The 19,382-nt window shown below is 46.8% G+C and overlaps 1 protein-coding gene across 15 annotated transcripts in view; it reads left to right on the top strand.

Annotated features, from left to right (window-relative positions):
• FBRSL1 (fibrosin like 1) overlaps positions 1–19,382 on the top strand; it is a 495,930-nt gene that overhangs the window by 432,803 nt on the left and 43,745 nt on the right. For all 15 annotated transcript variants that reach the window (XM_063173528.1, XM_063173525.1, XM_063173535.1 and 12 more), the window contains one exon: positions 8,962–9,007. In XM_063173528.1, coding sequence (XP_063029598.1) covers positions 8,962–9,007 — 46 coding nt within the window. The remainder of the gene's footprint in view (positions 1–8,961; positions 9,008–19,382) is intronic.

The following is a 19,382-nucleotide window of genomic DNA, read 5'->3' as shown; positions in this document are numbered from 1 at the left end:
TCATAATGTACTGGCGTTTGCCTGCAGCTCCCCCCTTCCCACTGCTCCATTACCTCCACCAGCACTATCTCTAAAATATCTGCTTCCCCTTCCACTGGGCCCTCCTCCTCCCTGGCCTCCTGCTCTTTCATTTGTAAGGCATCTCTGGCCTCCTGAGAGATTTGTGACTTCTCTCCCAGCAGCCGCGCGCGGTGATAAAGGCCCTCAGACTGCCTCTCTCTGATTAATCAGCCCTCGTGCAGCCTCGATAGGGTGTTAATTTGTAAACTCAGTGGACAGGCAACTGTGATAAGCCTCTGCAGCTGCTGTGTGTCTGCCGGGGGGATGGGCAGATAAGGCTTCAGCCCTGGGATGCAGCCAAGAAATATTTTGGAGCAGTGAATTAGAAACAACAACAACAAAAGAGCCTTCTGCAGAGGCACTCCTTTGAGGTTGCTGTGGGTAAGACAGCAAGTTTCAATGGCAGCAGACAAGAGCTGCTTTCCTGATAAGCTCCCTGACCCCCCAGGCCCAGGAAAGGGCCACGTCAGGATTGCAGCCACAGTGGGAAATTGTGTCAGAGGGATGTCCGTGTGTCACAGAGGGATGTCCATGTGTCACATGCCATGGTCTGGGCCAGGAGGACAATGCCATCTTCCCTGTGCCTCATGTACTCACTGCAGTTAACCTGAAGCTTTTCAGAGAATTTGATGCTGGTTTGTCAGGGCTGTCTGGCATGACGTGTCACCTGCAAGGAAGGGATGGACACGAAGGGTGTCCAGAACAGCATCAGTGTCAAATGATTTCTGAGCACCCTTAAATGTTTGCTCTGTGATATGGTTCACATAAAATTCTATACAGAGTTCACTATGTGTCCAGTGTATGGATTTAAAACAAGAATACAGCATTTTCCCCAGAGAGCAGACCATGCTGAGTGCTCTGAGACCAGAGAGTAATGCTCTGAGAAATAGCAAAGCTGTGGGTTAAGCTCTGGAATACCTAGGCAGATTGGAAAAGGCTGCAGTGATGACAGGCATGTATTCTGTTTCTCTGCTCAAGGAGGTTATGTTGAATGTTTCTGGTGTGCTCATGCAATTTTCTCTTTTTTATTGATTTGATTATGTTTTCTTCAAAAATTGAAAGGAGGAGGTATTTTACTGAATTTTTATCAGTGCTTTGGTTCAGCTGAATCCTAATGATCCTGCCATTGTTGGCCTCCCTAATTGTTCTAATATTATCTGACAACATGCAACAGACGATGGAAGCAGTTCCTTCCCTGTCTGCCAATGCAGGTTGTTATTCAGTTCATTTTTGAACTGCAGCAATCCTCAGACAGACAGTGACCTTTTTATGAAATCAAATGCCTTGCAAAACCCTCTTGGTCTCTGAACTGTGATTTATAGCCATTTGTGTTGGAGAAAGCTGCAGGTGGGATTTGGGTGACACGTAATTGGTTAAAAGATAAAATAAAATGAAGGTTGCCCTGCTGGTACAGCGATGGCAGGAGCTACAGGAATGAATTGCTTGGCAGTGCAGAGCCTGGCCCTCCTCCTCCCGCCCTCCTCCGCCGCTTGCCAAGTCCTGTCTGGCAGGCCATTACAATGATAAATGCAGGTAGCTGGCAGAGACCACAGCTGAGAGTTTGTTCTAGCATGCCAAGCCCTGCTTGGCATTCCCAGTTGGTGCCAGCATTTGCACTCTTACTCGGTTTGACGGAAACCAGGACATGAGGTGTGAATTTATGTCCGCATCCTTCCAGGAGAGAGTTGGGATAATGAAATGCCAAGGCAGCCCTGGGAGCAGCAGAGTAATTTGGTAGGTACCAAACAACAGTCTGCCACCTGTCATTCGCAGCACAGTCCCTGCTCTCCCCCATCGCTCTTCCCACAGTGCAGCCTTTGAATTATAAGAAGTTTTAGGTAGTTCTGCAAAGAGCACTCGCCGTTCCCTCTGATTTAGTGCAAATAAAAAACCATATCCCTGCCAAATAGATGGGCTGACTAGATAGGATCAAGCTGTAATGACAATAATACAAACTGCTGTAGCACTGTGTTACACAGCGTTCCCAACCTTTCCCACCTGAAGAAAGGTCTTCCCTTACATTTGTAGCAAAAGATAAATCAAATCTCTGCTTGCCTAAAATGAGTGTCTGGGCAATGAAAAACATCTGAATGTGGAAGTGTAGGCTGAAGTCTGTTTTGGGAAGGGGTCAGCTCTCTGAGAAGGGCATGAGGGCTCTGGTGTTTGGGATGTTTTAAAGCAGGCCGCACAAAGCCCTTTTCTCAGTGTGTCGTGGAGAACTGAGTTTCCCTGGCTGTGGTGTGTATCCGTTCCCTTAAGACGGACACATCACTGCCTCCAACTTACACTGAGAGCTGCAGCTTCATCCAGTGGCACATCCAGACTGTCCTCTGGATGCCATTGATAGACCACAACACCCAGGAGCATATGAACATGTGTTATGGGGAAGTCAGTGCTGATTAAAGTGGAAAATACCCAGAGTGTAAAGCAAAGATAGATTTTGTAGTGGTTGGGGAGCTGAGGTTTGCAGGAGGAAGATCCTGAGATAAAGACCAACTGCACCCTAATTTAAATTAAGACACACAGGCACACTAACATTAAGGAAGTATTTTGGCTGGTTTTAATGAGGGACAGCTGGAAATTTTCTTTCCTTGTTGGTGTCTCTGGAAACAATGGAGGAACCTTCTGCAGCTGTCTGACGAGGTGAGGTCCAGGAACTCCCCAGCTTCCTCCCTTCTCCTCCTTCACTAAATTTCTTTTCAGTACATGTATCTATTTATTTATTTATTGGAGCTGAGCTGGGAAGGAGAGGGAGTTTGATCTTTTCCTTTGGGAGACAGCAACTGCTCAGAGGAAGATGAATCATAAAGCATTGCTAATGGAGGGGATGGGAAGGGGAGAGCTCTGGGCTGCAGCCATTCCCCAGGGGCTGGGGGGATGCTTTGAGGGGAGAGGGAAGAGGAGTTAGCAGGCTGTGCCCGAGGCTCTGATGGCAGACATGCTGTAGGTCAGGTGTCCCCCTGTGTCAGGATTCAGTCACCCTTTGTCAGGGAAGAGGCACATCTGTGCAATAACACACCACAGCAGCCTGTGTGTAAGAATTACTGCTGCTGCTGCTCGATTGAAACTGGTTTGTTCAGTCCCATGATGGTTGTAAAGTGATGAGGAACATGCTCAGGGTTCAAAACATTGTCAATTGAAGCTTACCACTGTCTTGCCAAAAGAGGACCAAAACAAGATGTTGAACTTGTGAAGGAGCAATGAGCTTGGTTCCTCACTGCCCTGCACAGCGTTTCCTTCGGTGCCTTCCACTCCTCATCCACTGTGCCTCCCATTCCCTTGCCATCGTGTGAAGTCAGTGTAATTCAGTGTTGAATTAGCACCAGTGATCTCTGCTTCTAGACTCTCTATGGCCTAATTTAATCTGTGTTCCCAGACTCGTGCTGGCTCCTCAAAGGGGCTGTTGCAGAAAACAGTCAGGGTTATATAAACTGCTGAGAAAAATGAGCATTCTTGGAAGAAAAAGTGACAAAGAGGCGAGTGCATGGTGACAGTCCCTTCCAGGAGCAGAGCAGTACTGAGTATGTGTGTGCTAAATGAATGAATGTAGGAGGTAACCTAAACAAGTGTGTTGCTATATGGAAGTAGAATCCAAGAAACATTTTGTTTCTGGTGAGCATTCTATAGAGTAAAGTCATGAAAGATACAGAAGGCCATCACTACCTCTCAGAGATGGCCTTGAATCATAATTGAACTAGAAGTATCTGTGACATTTAAGGCATTGCCAAATCAATAAGTAGTTGCTGGTTTGGGCTGTTTGTGCTGCATGTTTCACTGTGATGTGTTATGGTGTAACTGAGGGTACAAGTGTATCTTTAGGATTGCTGGAAAGGTGGAGACTCTTGCTTTGGGATTACTTATTTGCACTAGAAGTAACAGACAGAATTTCATAAATTATTCCAACTATCAGCTGTAACCAGATTTTTCAGCACAACCTGGTCACCATTCAGGTTTCTAAATGGATTTTTGGAAGTGCTCTGTACCCGGTAGCTCCAGTCAGGCTGATGCCCCAAAGGCAGCTGCTGAGTGCTGAGCCCTCTTGAAAGCCCAGTGTATAAATTCTGTGGGAAGATAATCACAGTGTGGATTTGTAGAAGTCCTACTCCCTCTTGCCTAATCCCTCACACAGCTGGGCTGTGCTGTGTCCCAGCCAGCTGTGTACCACAAAGCTGGATATTCCTAGTAGGTTCACAAAAATGATTGAGTTGCAGGTCTGACTTTTCTTTTGTCTTCTTAACTGAGCTGAGGGTTCTCTCCAAAACTAATGCAGCTTTTGGAAAGACTGTAGGCTACCTTGAAACATCCCCTCACAATGCAGGCAGTGTTACCCATGGGCTGCTTCTATATCCTGAAATGTGTAGAGTACTTTGTTGGTCTTAAGGGGGATTTTTACATTGGGTTTTTGTGTGCATGTGTGCTATTTCTGGGCTACTCTTGCACCTTTCCATATGTATCAATTTCCATTTCCTACAGAAGAATCACAACCCAAACAATACCTTCCTGTTTTAGTTATTGTTCTCATATTACTGGGTGAGGGGTCTGGTATGAATGACTTGCAGAGTGAGCTGCAGAGTAGTGAAGCAGTACTGACGTGCTGAAATTCTCTGCTGGACAAGCGATCAAGTGGCATTGGAGTGGTTGGTAAAAGCAAGGGATACAGATCAAAGGAAAGAATGAAAATCGATCCAAAATTTTCAGATAGTGTCCGTGCTTTATGCTAAAACTTTCTTGAAGCCTATCCAGCACTTCTAGTTTGGAAATCTCCCAGAGAAGGGTTTTCTTGTGAGCTTTGTAGTGCTTGCTAAGTTCAGTAATTGTGCAAACAGTCTCTCTTGAGACTGGCTCTTGGCTGTCTAGTAGATAGGCAGCCATCCAGATCTAAAATTTAAACTGTATTTTACTGTCTCCTTCTTCTGCCTACTGTACTGGACTCACTTGGAGGGAATGCTTGGCTTTTGCCCTGTGCATGACACACATACCAGGTCCCTAACACCACTTTTCTTGTTCCTTGTGAGCCAGAACTGCAGCCTTATTAGCAGCTTCCCAGTGTCTTGCTGTCAGGCTCCTGGAGTGTCAGGCTTGGATCTGGCATTTGGTGCTCCAGGAGATGCCATGAATGTCCACAGAGCCTCTGCTGTTGGTGATAAGGAGCAGTTCTATTCCCTGTTAGCCATTTATAGGCTACGGGTAAAGGGGACAAAAAGAAGTAATTGCTGTGAGGCCTGACATAATTTATAGTGCTGTCTTTGTCAGGTGATGTTGTTCTGTTCTAAATAACCATTAAATTATTAATCTGCAAGAGCTCTTGCGCCTTTCAGCTGCCTTGGGTTGGTGGGAACCAGCATGGATGAGGCATGGACTTCGTTAAGCCTCACTGCTCACCTTCACTGGGGAGGGTGTGCTACATCCTTTGTGGTTACCACCTCACATTTGAGGAAAAAGCTGCCTTTGCTGGGCTTTTAGTGCTGAAAATTGAATCAGTGTTTATATGTGCTGGGTTCAAGGGGAGGAAGGGGGAGGGACTGCAGCACTACTCCTCTGCTTGCTCTCCACAAGGCAGAAAAGGGCAGAAATGTTATTTTCCTCTGCAGTGCATGCAGCCTGGTTTCAAGCTGTCACAGAACTGGGTGGAGGCATTTTCCCCTTTAGGTCTAGAGTAGAAAAGAAAGAAAATCAAAAGGTGACAAAGGATTGGTAAGTTCACTGAATAAGCCACAAAGAGGACCTGGAAGGCTCGGTGTCATGGAAAGGATGCTGGGTCTTAGGGATTTCAGCAACATGAGGTGACCTCAGGAACTGCTGCTCTGGGGACACATGTCAGATATGCTTCAGATGCCACAGTTGTTCCTGGGGACAGGGTGGGACTGTAAGCAGCATTTTTGTGAGCACAAGGCTGTGGTGGGTTCTGTGGCTGTGAGCTGTGCTCCAGGCAAGGGAGATGAGCAGCCAGTGAGCAAGGAAGGGTGGAGGTGCCTTCTGTCTGTGAGCTTCAGGCTGGGCAGGTCTCGCTGCCTTGTGCAGCAGCAAAAAGGAGCTTGAGGGGTTTGTGAAATGGTCCTTCAGATGGAGACAGGCAGGAGGCAACAAGAGGAGGGGAAAAGGAAATTTTTAGTTTCATTTTGCAATCAAAGAACATGTGATTTCCTGTGATGGCTTGAACTCGGCATAAAAGACTCCAAATGCCTGGTTTTGTTCACATGGGAAGAATTCCACTTTATTAATACTATTTTTAAATCCCTTCTTAAACATATGCAAATGATTTGCTTGGAACAGCAATATTTGGGAGGGGACTTGTTTTAGCAGATGTGTTGGTTTGCTGGATTTTTCCCCTCATTAGTGGGCTCCCTCAGACACATAGGTTTTATTGTACGCTTTCTTTAAAGGGTGACTGATAGGGCTGAATGATGTATTCAGGCTCTTCCTCCCCCAGCTTCCCTCCTGCCTTTACAGCAGCTCGCAGAATATCCTATAGCACAGGCGTTCACTGTTTCAGAGTGGTGCTCGTGCCAAAAACTGCTCAGATCTGGAGCTAGAAATCACCAGAAGTGAGAGCAAAAGTTACTGTAAACTCTAGGTGTGAAGGTTTGTGTCTGTGAACTGAAGCTGCGATGTTGAAAACGCTGCTCTGTAAATGTTGACTCTGATTGTGGAAGGCGGTGGCACATGCTGATAGCAGAAGACTGAGCAATAATCCGGCTGTTTTACTTGGTCTTTAAAGTGAATTTTCTGGCTTGACTTCCTTAAATATTGTTTTTATACAGTCTGGACCTGTAGCACTGAGATCTTTGGCTCCCGGCTGAGCCTGCAGTACTGAGGTGCACAAAGGGCAGCGAGTGGTGGCTGACACAAAGTTGGGGCTGTGAGCCCAGACTGTCCAGACCAGGGGAAGCACAAGGCTTCTCCCAGCTGGGGTGGCTGCCTCTGGCCATGGCTGGCTCCCCAGGAAGGGCTCTCCCAAGCAGGCTCCTCTGGAGAGCTGCACACCCCAGCATCTGGACCCGACACTTAGGATTTGTGGCTCAGCGGCCAATTTACTGCCGGGGTTTTAGTGCAAGCCACGCCGAAGTTTCATTGCCTGTAAAATGGGGGAATCTTATTTATCCACCTGCCACGTGTCCCAGTGCTTGTGGAGTGCTTTGAGAGTAGCCCTGGCTTTGTGTGAGCTGTTAGCATGGGTGAGTTCCCAGAGCCTGCAGATGTGTTCTGCGTCCGTGGTGACTTGGTGTTGATTATAAGTGAAAAATCTCCTAACAATGGGTTGTAAATTCAGAGTTGGCTGTCAAACGTTTTATGCACCACTGTTGTTGCTGCTGTGTGACTCTGTTACACTTTCTTTGCAAACCAGCCTAGGCAAAACGTTGTTTAATCCTGGTTCTTCCTCTTTTTAATCCATGCAGTGAAGGGATCGTGCAGGTAACTGATTTTCCCTAAGATTTTAGGATCTTTTTGCTGAGCTGTGTAACGATCATACATGCCACAGCTACACGTGCAGCTTTGTCGTGGACATAATTCAGAATTTTTTTCTTATGTGTCTCAGCCTCAACCTATTTTTCATGTTGTTTTCCCTCTCTTTTTTATACATTTGCATTAAGTAAGACATTCAGTGCTTGCAGTGCCACTTTTCTTAGAAGTAACATTAATGGATCACTCTTGCTTCTTACTATATCTCATGCAGAACTTCTTGCATTTTACTATTTGTTTTTTTCCTTCTGAGTCGTCATTTAAAATATATAGCAATGTAATACAATTTGTAGTGCTCTTTATCATGCAAATCTCCCAAGGCACCTTAGAATAAAATCAATAAAATCAAAAATAAAATCAACTTAGTTCAGCCATGTGTTGAATTAATTAATTGTTTTTAAAGCAGAGCCAGGGGAAAAAGGCTTTTTTCACTTTCAGTATCTTTTGCTCGTCAGCTTTGTATTTCACCCATTTTATTCATGCAGCAGTCAGTGCCAACACATTGATGATACTTTCTTGTAGATGGTAGTAATGTTGATGGTGCTCCTGCTCCCAGACCAGCTTTGATTCTGGAGAGGCTGCTTGCTATTTTATCAGATAGCGAGGAGGAAAAGCTCATGCTGAAATCGGTTGACTGCTTGATATCAGTGGGGGGAGGAAAGGAAGCCATCAAATTAACTCATAAAAGCTTTAGTTACAATGAATGGACTTTTTTTTCCCTGTCTGTCGTTATCATCTTGTCTGTAACCCAGTGACCCTGATTATCATGAAGCTGTTTACAAGGTTTAGGTTAATTGGATTTCTTTAACTGTTTCCCAGAGCTGTGAGGAGCACAAATACACTGCTGTGAAGTTCAGACAGCATAGTGCAACCCAGTCTGCAAGGATACGGGCTTCTTCCAAGAGGAAGTCGTTTTATTTCATACTCAACTAAGTGCATAGCAGCATGTACCTATCATTTGGCATAATATTGAACAACACCCTCCTTCATACAGATGTGTTCAGTTGCAACTTGTGTTTCCAATACACAAATTACATTTTGCATGTTCAGCAAGAATTGAGCTTATTTTCAGTGAGAGAGCCTTTGAAATGTGTTTTGGTTCGGTTTCTTTTTTTTTTTCCTTCAGCTTGATAGCAGTTTCACTGGTTTTGTTTTTATACGAGGAATCATGGATAAAATAGCTGTGCATTGCATGGCTGCCTTAAACAAACGAGACAGGAGGATGTAGTTGGGTGAGATCAGGACAGTCCTCTTGCTTGGCTTTCATCTCCTCAGGATGCATGCTCGTTCTTTAATGGCACAACATTGCACCCTCCAGGTGCAATGCGCAACTGCAGGTCTCCAGATAACCCACTTGTTTTATGAGCTGTGTTTTTGTGAGCAAGCCTTTCCAATTTCTCCTCCACGATTATTCACCCTCTCTTTCTCTTCCTTTTTCAGGCTTCTGTAGGCTCTGAGAAGCTGTTCTCCCCTGCAGCAAATAAAGGTAAGTGATCTGGAGAAATGCTTTCCTTATCTTACAGCGAGAGATTTGTGTTGTGAATCCATCTTGTGTGAATAGCAGGACATCAGTTTTGCCAGAGCCTGTAGCTTGGCCACACACATTGTCATAAAGATCAGCTTTACAGGCTTGTGATGATTTAAGTTAAAATTTAGAGCTGCATTGTCTCAGTGTGGGGTGGGACTTCTTCCCTTCCAGTAAGATTTGTATTAAGTGTCTTGGAGAGAGGGATTACTGACAAAGGAGTCCTTACTGTAGGGGATGTGCTACTCCCTGTAATACAATCAAATCCTCATTTCTTTTAAACAAATCAGTATTTCAGTGCTGTCTCTGTCATCCTGACAAGGGCTTGCACAGTGCCAGTGCCCACAGAGCATTTGTGCCTGCACATCTCAGTTCTCCAGGACGCAGTGGAGGGTGCTCAGCACGGCACAGCTCCACTCCTGCTGTTAATGACAGTCACCTGTGAGAGGCACTGGGTGTTGCTAAGAGACTGCCTCGCTCCACAGCCCCTTGGGGGGCACAGCCATGGATCTCTAAATACACCCAGCACAGCCATAAAACCAGGCTGCTCTGCTCTGTGTGTTCCCAGGGATAATCTCACTGAGATGGATACCAGGCAGAAATGCCAAAGAAACAGCCTTGGAGAAGGCAAACTGTGGTACACGGTGGAAAGTGTTGTGCTGGGAATGGTTCCACTTTGTCATGCTGGGAGGTTTGTGTGGCTCCAAATTAATTGCCAGGGCTTGTGGCTGTCTGCAGCATCCTCTGCATTGAGCTGCAAAATAGAATCAGTTCACAGCAATCGTGAATGTTAAGGGCATGCAGATACCCCAAAGAGGGGAGATGAGGCCCATCAACAAGAAGTGATGAAATAAACTTCTTGCATTATTTCAGTGGGGCCAAGAAAGGAACAATTTGCAGTTGTGTAGGAGTAGGTGCTGGACATGGAAAGGCGTTTTGGTGGTTGTGTGCTCCATCACCTGGATCCAGGCCCAGTTTTTAGCTGGGCTCTTCAGCAGCAGTAACTATTAGGAATTCTCTTTCTTTCCAAGCTTTGCAGATTTTCAATGCCAAATGTGGAAACCGATGACAAGCCCATTATGTTATTACATTTGTAGATATTTTTACAAAAGTATGCAGCTTTATCTGGGGAAAAGAGGGAAATTTAAACAAATGGTGGGGAAGAACATTTCTCTTCTCTCACTTGGCTTGCTGATAAGGCAAACCAGATTGCCCATATGGCACTGCCTCGGCAAAACAAAAATCTTGCCATCCTGCATAATGCCTGGCACAGAGATGTGCTGGAGAGGCTTATGTTGAAGCGTTAGCAGCTTTGTTGGCTCCTCCTTGTGCTGAAGCAAGATCCCCCACCCCTTCATATCATGGAGCAGCTCAGCAACATGAGTTTTCAAAATACCTCCCTATCAGGAAGTTAAATGTGCGAATGCCTGTGAATTTGCTGTCTTGAAGTTTGTGTTCAGTGCTGTTTATATCCCTATAATTTCAGCCTGTTCCTGTTTGCTTTAATGTGGGTGTAGACATTGCCAGCTTTGGGTTCAGATCGTGGGTTTTATCTCAGTTTTCTCTTTTATCCTGGCCCTGTACCTTGCTTATGGCACGGCCTGCCGTCGTGGGCAAGCTCTCCTGGGGCTACCTCAGCATTTGGCACTTGGCTTGACAGGTGAGAGAAATTCGCCTCAGCAAAGATTTTGTGCAGAAACCCAAACAGTGCTAAATTTTACCCCTCGCCCTGTTATCACTCCCGGGATGCAAGAGCCAGATTTGTCTCTTGCACATGCAAATGAACGCCGCTCCTACACGACCAGGCCCGGGGATGCCATATGGCCGGGAGAAAGTGACTTTCAAAGCGTTGCACTTAAATTCCTTTTGTGAGATAAGAGCGTTGATTTAAGGCCGTGTTCTCCGGGGCTGGAGCCCTGGTGGCTCTGTGGGGAGGGGATTAGCTCAGCACGGTTTCCTGGTGGGCACACGCACGGCGCGGCACGCGCTCGGCCTCTCCCGTGGGCATTTGCGCCGTGCCCTTCTTTTGTAAACACCGGCAGCCTTTTTGGAGAGATATTAGCTAGCAAACGTGCAGCATCCATGCTGCAGCTTTTATTGAGGGTAACCAGGCTTCTAAAACACATAAAGTGGATTCATTGTCTGGTGCAAGTCCCCGTGTTCCCAGCCCATTGTTTGGTGCAAGCCCCTCTGTTCCCACAAACTTTCCCTGGGGATGTGTTTGGCCCTGTGTGTTTGTTTTATGCCGTCCTAGTTTATCAGCAGCTTAGCAATGCAATTGAGTATTAAGATCGGCAGGTTAGGCTTATTTGAGGCTGGAACAGCTGTAAAATGTAACCTTTGACCGCGTTTGAGAGCTCCACAAAGGGCCGGAGGAGCAGCGTCCTTTGTCTGGGGCTCTCTGGGTAACATTTGCCTTTGCCCCCTCCCCGGTGGGGCCACGGTGGTGGCCGTGCTCCTCCTGCTGACACCAGCTCATCTGCAGCAGCAGATGCACGGCGGGCATGTCCACTTTGGGGACCAGGCACTATTATGCTGCAGAGAGAGGTGTCCTGACCCGGGGTGACCTCGCTAGTCACAGCTGTGAAATAGGCTGAATGGGGCACTTTGAGCTTCCAGCAGAAGAGGAGATTAAATCCTCTGTGTGAGGAAATAATAATTAAAAGTAAGGGCAGAGGAGCCCTGATCTGCTCTGCTGACAGTCTTTGTTTTCTGAGGCAGAAAAGTGTTTGTTTGGCCGACTTGTCGCCGCAGTACAGAGTTACAAGGGCATTTGCTGCCGAGGGCCGGGTGCTACATCCTCCTGGAGAATAAATCAATAAACAAATAATAAAGGTCTGTTTGCTCTCTCATGCAGCTCCTTTCTCACAGGAATCTGCCAGCCAGCCCTTCCTTTTTCTGAAAGGCAAGTACCAGGAAAGGCAGGGGAAGCATAGGCAAAGGCCAAACCTGTCCCTCTGTCTCCAGGTAGGAGCATGAGGCATAGGGGTGACGGTCAGAGGAGTTGTGGGGCTGGGGAGCTGAGAGGGACAGTCACCCCTAAGTCATGGCAAGGACCTCCTCCTGCCTGCTGTGATCATATTTGGAAGTGTGTGGGGTAGGATAGTTGCTCAGCTGGCTGGAGGCAGCTGAGCAATCCTTGCAGCAGTCCTTGCTCCAGAGCTGCTGTATGCCAGGGAAAGCAGGAGAGGTTTGTGCCACAATAGCCTTGCAGCTGTAGCCCAGGTGACCTGCTGAGTCCCCAGTGTTTGAAGGCAAGGCCACTGCAGCAGTGAGAGTGAAATGGATGTCTTAAAAGAGGTGTTCTCTTGCTTGATTTGATAGGTCAGAGGCTCCAGGGAGGAAAACCTCCATCGAAAAGTGGAGCCTGGGCAGCAGCCAGGGTCTCTCCATTCATAACCCCAGGCAGGCTGTGGGTGGGGATGTGCCTGTGAGATGAAAGAGGTGTCCAGGAGCCCCTGGGGCATGAGATGCCCATGGAGGAGCCATACCAGCACAGCCTCGTCTGCCCTGCAGCCCTGGGAGGCACTGGGCAGCAGTGAGGGGAAAAAGAGCTTTGAAGTCTGTTGAGAACAGCGTGTTGCTCCTATCTTTGGATCCAAATCAAGCTGGGCACGGAGGGAGCAGTGTAATCCATCTGTCTGGTGGCACAGAGTGGCTGGCCCGGACCCAGCCCTGCCCTGGCTGCTGGGGGCTTGCTGAGCTCCATGCCTCAATTTCCCCCTCCTGCAGAATGAAGACTAATGCTTGTCAGCCAAGTGCGCTCAGAGACTTAATTAATGAATGTTTGTCAAGCGATTTATCAAGAGATCCTTTTAATGAGAGATTCCATAAACAGTGCAGGCTTCATTTTCATGGCAATAATAAATGACAGTGAAAGTAAGTCTTATCCTTCCCCCGCATATGCACCCCCCAGGAAAAAAGATTGCTTACCCTACACTCTTACTTCTCCCTGGGTTTCTAGGCAGAGGGCTTTGAAGTGCTATCTTTCATCATGAACTGTACACATCCTCAAAGCTCTAAAGCTCACAGCCTGTGTCTTATCCCTCTGACAAGAGGGAGGCAAGCTTTCTCGGCATGCAGGTCATAATTGTCAGCCATGGGATGTGCCGCAGCCACCCGCCCCAGCGGGCTAATGCAGCTTATGCTTCTTTGAAGTTCCCTCCCTTTATTTTCTGTCCTCTTGACCACAAAACTGTGCCTTGGGCCAGCAAGAGAGATTTCTTGTTCAGAGACGACACTGAGCTCTGACAAGCACATCTGAACCAGAGAAGAACCCTTGTTCCTCTGAGATCACTGCTCCATAATGTTGTTGCCTTAAGGGGACTGTCTCTCCTTTTTCTCTCTGCTTCTTCTCTTCCTTTTTCTTATTCATTTTTTTTTTCTTTAATTCAGCACTAAACTGTCACACTAAATCATTTTAAAAGCTGGAGCTACAAAACCTCCAGTGTAGGACATGCTGTTAAAAGCTGATGGTTATTACTGTGAGATGGGGTGAGAGGGGAAAGGAGGGGCACGGGGGGCAGGGGCAGGATGGGAGAGCCACCAGTCAGCTCTCCAGGAGGAACCTGTGAGTGCCTGGTGAAGCAGAAAACAACCTGAATGCAGCTGGGCTCAGAACAGCGTGCTTGGCACAGGTTTGCAGCAGCACAGCTCAGAGGATGCTCAGCCCTGACAGGGGATCAGGAGCTCAGTGCCTCCCAGTCTTGCCTGCACGCCTTGGTGCTGTCCCCCAGGCTCTGTCTCCAGCTCTCAGGGTCAGAGCCCCCCTGTCTGGGCTGGGACAGCATCTCCTGTAATCAAGCCCACCTCTCCTTCAGGGCTTTACCTTGCTGTGCCAGGAGAGAGGGGTTTCCATCACTGCAGGGTCTGCACAGACAGAGCACACAAGTCTCAGCGCGCCCAGCCAGGCACTCAGCTGTGTTTTACATGAATGCAGGTCAGGAGAGGTGCCATAAATTTTCCCAGTTTTCTTGTGTGGGGTCCACCATGGGATCTGAGCTGCATCCTGTCTCTTGATCTCAGCTTTATCCCCATGTTCTGCTTAGATTTTGATGAGGTCACCATCTTGTGCTTGATTACCTGCGCAGCCAGGGAGCTTGAGGGGGATGATAATTTACAGCTGAAGCTTTGGACAAGAGTCCACCATGATTACAGGCATGCAAAAATTTCCACAGCAGCATCTGTAATAATAAATAAAATAAGTAATGCATTTATTTAGATAGCAACCATATTGCTGTGATTTATACAGTGCTCAGGATGCTGTGCAGCTGCTCTGCTCCCCATGCTGCATCTCTGGTGATTTTATCACAAGCTTAGAAGATTCTGCTTTTTTCATGAAACCCAGGCCCTCAGAGGATTGTACCAAAATCTGAGATTTAATTTCGTTATTTAGGCAAGACTTCAGTCTTCCTGACTACAGGGAAGAGCCTAAGATTTTTGATTCTTCTGTGCTTCAGAGCCAGCAGGCAGTCATGAAGAAGTCCAAATTCTTTGGTTCAACCTTGTTTTAAAGATGGTGATCTGTAAATGCTTCTGGGGTTGGCAGTACTGGATACCCTGAGTTTAATGATAAATCCAGTGTGTGAGCCCATCCCAGCATCCTCTTTTTGGAAAGTTCCATGTAATTTTGCCACGAGGATGAGCGAATTAGCTTTCTTGCATGTCTATAAACATAATTATATGGTGGTCTGAGAAGGAGGACTTTTATTTTCAAAAAGCATGGGTGGTAACCAAGATAATCACCCAAGTCACAGCCAGTTGCCCACATTTCAAATCAAAACTAAACACAGAAAATAGTGCAGTAAATACAGTCTTTCAGTATTGTAGTTTTCCGATTTTGCAGGCTAGGCTCTGGGAAGCTCAGCCTTCTCTTTGGGAATGGGAATGCACTCTGTGTCTCCCCTGTTGGCTATTTGGTGTGTATTTGTTAGTCCAGGCTATGGCCATCCCTATCTGCAGCAGCAGCCTGTGAAATTATGATGGACAAGCAAGAGACCACTCACCGTAACAACCACACTGTCCGGTCAGTTTGGTAAAACTCAGGCTGCAGAAGTAGATAATTTATTAACTTTGACACAAACTGAGTGTTGTGTGCCTCCCAGAGTGAGAGCTGCCTCGTGCAGGGTCTGCTTGCACCCGTGGCCATATGGTTTGCACAGCATCTCCAGGCTGCTCCCCTTGCATAGAGCTTTCTTTGTAGCTCCGGGCTGCAGCCAGGAGAGTTGAAAAGTTGAATTATAAACATTTCCAGGCCTTCTGGTTGGTATCTTGTGTTTTGTTTTCTTACTTTAAGGATGTGGTGGAGTGTGTTGCTGCATTCCTGTCAGTGGGATTAGAATGAATAGAAGCAATACTGTAGGAGATAAAATGTGTTTAATTATTTATTTGAGAATTACAGACTGAAATTGCTTTTTGATTTAAAGCTTCCAAGTCATGGATATGTTTTTGGAGTAGAGAGAGACTCACAGAAACATATATATGCACAATTATCTAGGGTAATGTAAGAAGTCTCTTTGCTCAACTGCCCTTCCTCCACAGAATTTGTTAATTTCCTTAAAGATTTTAAATTTCAAATGCGGCTTTGTTAAGTATCACAGAAAGCTAACAGCATGCTGTGCCTTGCCCACCAAAATGTAAATAAAATAAATAGAGTCTTCGTTGTATAAATGTTATGAAGTGGGTGGTTTATTTTCTTTAATTATACTTTTTATTTAAAATAAACCATAAAAGCTAAATATTATATATCCTGAACGGGCCAGCACAAGCTCATATTGATTGAGTAGGCACATTCTAGCTTTTCTCAGTTCATGTAAAAGTAGATAAAAGAACCATCAAACTGTAAATCAGAAGAAAAAGATAGAAATTCCTTCCAAGTGCCTGTAGTAGTTTACATTGCCTAGGCTTTTAAAGGACATTTGAAAGATACCATCTTTTTGCTCCTTGTTTGTAGTTTGTTTTTCTTTTTTCTCGAGTAGCAAAAGCCAGTGGGTAAAGTCCCAGAGCTGTCTCCAGCTGTGGTCCCTGGTTGCATTTCAGCACAGAAGGATGCTGTAGGGGGGGTGATGTTAAGAGCAGCAGTTGCAACCCCCACAAAACCATTGGGTCTTCTCAATTCTGCTTTTAAAATACCTCAGAGACATGTTTCATTCATGGAAGATTTTGTGAAGCTTCAGTTTCTGAGAAATTTAAACGCTGGGTGTTAGCCTGATTCCCTGTTGCACAGGGCGAGCAGTGCGGGGCGAGGGGAGGTGTCTGCTGTGGGTCTGAGCACATCCCAGGCTTTAAATCAGCCTTGCTCCTTGCAGAGGAGAGTCCTTCCTCTCTCCAGCTGCCCAGCCTGAGACTCTGCCCAGCCCAGGCTTGTGCTGGTTTTCCCAGCTCTGTGGTGCCCGTTTTGAGCTGCTCTGTTGCTGTGTTAGAGGAGCAGTTTGTCAGGGCGCCTTGGGCTCTGTGACAGCCCACTGGGGACTGCTGCAGCCCCTCCTCACCCTGCTGCTCACCAGCCTGGCCATCCACCAGGGCTCTGACAGGGCAGTGCTGGTGAGGGGGAGCTGGGTCTGACCCCGGGTCAGCTGGTGTTTCCTTCTGGGCAATCAATGGCAGTGATCAATGAGACCAGGCCGTGCTGTTTAATTGCAAATGGATCTGGCTACTCTTTTGTGTGCAGTCTGTAAGTCCCAGCAAGAGACCTGAGGAACAGAGGATGCTGTCAGCTTGTCCCTGCTTCTCCTGCTCCTCTCACTGCCCCTCTGGAGGCTGAGTCCTTCCTTCCTTCCTCCCAGGGCAGGGCTGGGGCTGACGGCAGGACCCTGCTGTCCTCATCAGCCTCTAGCAGTTCATGCTGTTCCTGCTTTGGGCTTGATTTTTCTGTATTAGCTTCATTTGAAATCAGTGCTGTGAGTGATGGAGCTCTCTGTTCCTGTCCTGTGGGATGGAGGAGGGAGGCCAGGTTTGGGTTTGCTCTCAGCCATGGGGTTCCTGCCGTTTTCTTCCTCAATAACCGTGCGAGCCGTGCACGCATGTGCTCACTGCCTCCCTCACCTCCCTGCCTCTCTGGCCATCCTTCCTGCTAACAAGGGCTGAGCACATTCCCCGTGGAGCCTGTTAATGTTGCTGCTGAGCTGCCTGGGGACTCGCAGCATGAGGCTTTCCTTCCATCTCTGCTGCTCCGGGCACTCGGCCCCGGTTCAGCCAGGTAAAGCCATACTGACTCCATTGACTTCCCTCTGTTTATTTGGGTTTGCACCAGTGTATAAGAGCAGGACTTGGCAGAATGTTTCTGTTTGCGTGTCTGTGTTTCTGAAAAGGATACTTGTTCTAGTTTGTTGGGTTTTTTCCCCAAACAGTAAATATTTTCTTGTAAATCGCTGGGAGAGAAAAGTGACTACAGTGCTTTTAGTTCATGTAGTTGCTTTAAATGGATGGCAAAGACTTGCAGGAGGTAATAGGAAATTAAAATCTTTTAACCATCCTGCAAAATTTATTGCGGAATTATATCCCCACTCTGGGATTCTGTCGGACAGTTCAAAAAGCCTTTGGAAAGGTTCTTGTTCACCATTAAATTTTTAAAGTTATTGAAGTAATTTTATGGAACCCTATTAAGTTTCTGAAGAAACACACTGGTTTCATCACTAATAAATTCTTAAAGGCTTATCCATAAGGGAATAGTCAGAGTTCCAGATCTCTCTCCAATGAAGTGGACATTAACATTTTGCCCTGTTGGAGATATATTCTTAAAAAATGTCAGCAAGGTGAGTGGCAGAGCTGGGAGAGTATGATTGCACCCAAGTACATCATCAAGCTCTGTGTTAGGTGCTTTGCCAGTCAACTCCAGTGGAGTTAGGGTGAAGAATTTAGAAAGTGGATGTTTGTTTGTATTAAAAGGCAAGGAAGAAGATTGTAGATGCATCTATACAGATAAATCCTCGTGTGGTGTTAAACTTAGACCCTGGCATCTGTTTCTGAGCACCCTCATGTTCAAGAGAGGTTGCAGCCTTCTCAGAAAGAGACACAGAGAAGCCTGGAAGTCCCTGTGTCTCAGGCACTCGTGGTGCTTTCAAAAAATGCAAAATAATGCGTTCACTGTGCTTTCACACCACATCCAGAAAAGCACACAGAAACTTCCTCCCAGTGAAAGCAGAGCATCAAGCCGGCTTTGTGCTTCACTTAGTGCTCACAAGCCCCTTTGGTGTGTGAGTGCAGAGCCACCTGATGCACAGCAAACGGGCTAGCAGGGAAATAAAATTGTGTAATTGCCAGTTTCCTTCAATTCCGCTCCCTCCCCGTTGTGCATAAAGGAGCCTATTTAAGTCTCAGCTGGAGTGAGCCTTGGTAATAAGCAGACATCTATGAACCTGCATCTGCTGCTGGTGTCTGCTGGGTTTGTTCTGCATTTCCATATTTATTGGTGATCCGGTTTTGGGAGAGATCTGCCTGAATGTTCAGTGTCCCATACTGTGCAAGATGAGTTTGTCCCTTCAGTCCCATGAGTCCTCATCCTTGGGACATTTGGGAAGTGCAGGACCAGGCAGCATCACCAACTTACATCAGTGTGCAAACCCACCCCAGGCTGTGTTGGCTTGCAAAGCCAGAGCAGCTCCCTGGGAAGCTCAGTGCAAGGCAGGGTGGCAGAAAAGGGCCAGCCTTGCTGGATGGAGCAGCTAGCATGTTAATGGTTCTCAGTATTGTGTGATTTGGCTTCCAAACAGCTGAGCTGTCCCCAGCCACTTGAATTGTACATGGCTGGCCTTCTCTGGGCACAGGAGAGGTGCTCACAGTGCAAGCTCTGCAGAGACAACCTGATTTAATACAGGCTTAATGGCTAGAGAAAGAAATTTACAGGGTGAGCATTGAATGTTTATACAATAATGAGCGTGTCATTATTTTTCTTATTGAACCAGTCTTTGAAGCTGAGCTAGAAATATGCAACCAACAACTAGAATATGTTCATTGCATTCTGTACTGATCAATTTAGTAACCAAAGTAGGGCAGGTTATTTTATGCCTTTCATTGTATCAACAAAAATGTTCTCTGAGCATAATGTACCTTTTGGCCTGAAATATTTTTGTGTTCCAGGCCAGTCTCTGGGCTCTTTATGTCATTCTAGCAGTATGTGCTGCAAAGCTGCCTTCAGCAGACATCTGGGGACTCCCCCCTGCCTGGCAGCACGCTCAGCCAAGCTTGGTCCTGAGGCCAGGGCAGAGAAGGGCCTGACTCAGTGGCTGTGAGCAGCAGAGCACCCTTTGCCAGCCACGCAGGTGGGAGTAATTCAGAGGCCTCTGAAGGCTCTCCAGATGGCTCTGTGAGCTGTACCAGGAGTTCAGATGGCCCCAGA

Source organism: Melospiza melodia, chromosome 20 (assembly GCF_035770615.1).
Source record: "Melospiza melodia melodia isolate bMelMel2 chromosome 20, bMelMel2.pri, whole genome shotgun sequence".
Taxonomy (NCBI): domain Eukaryota; kingdom Metazoa; phylum Chordata; class Aves; order Passeriformes; family Passerellidae; genus Melospiza; species Melospiza melodia.
This window is presented reverse-complemented; position numbering and strand designations above follow the sequence as displayed.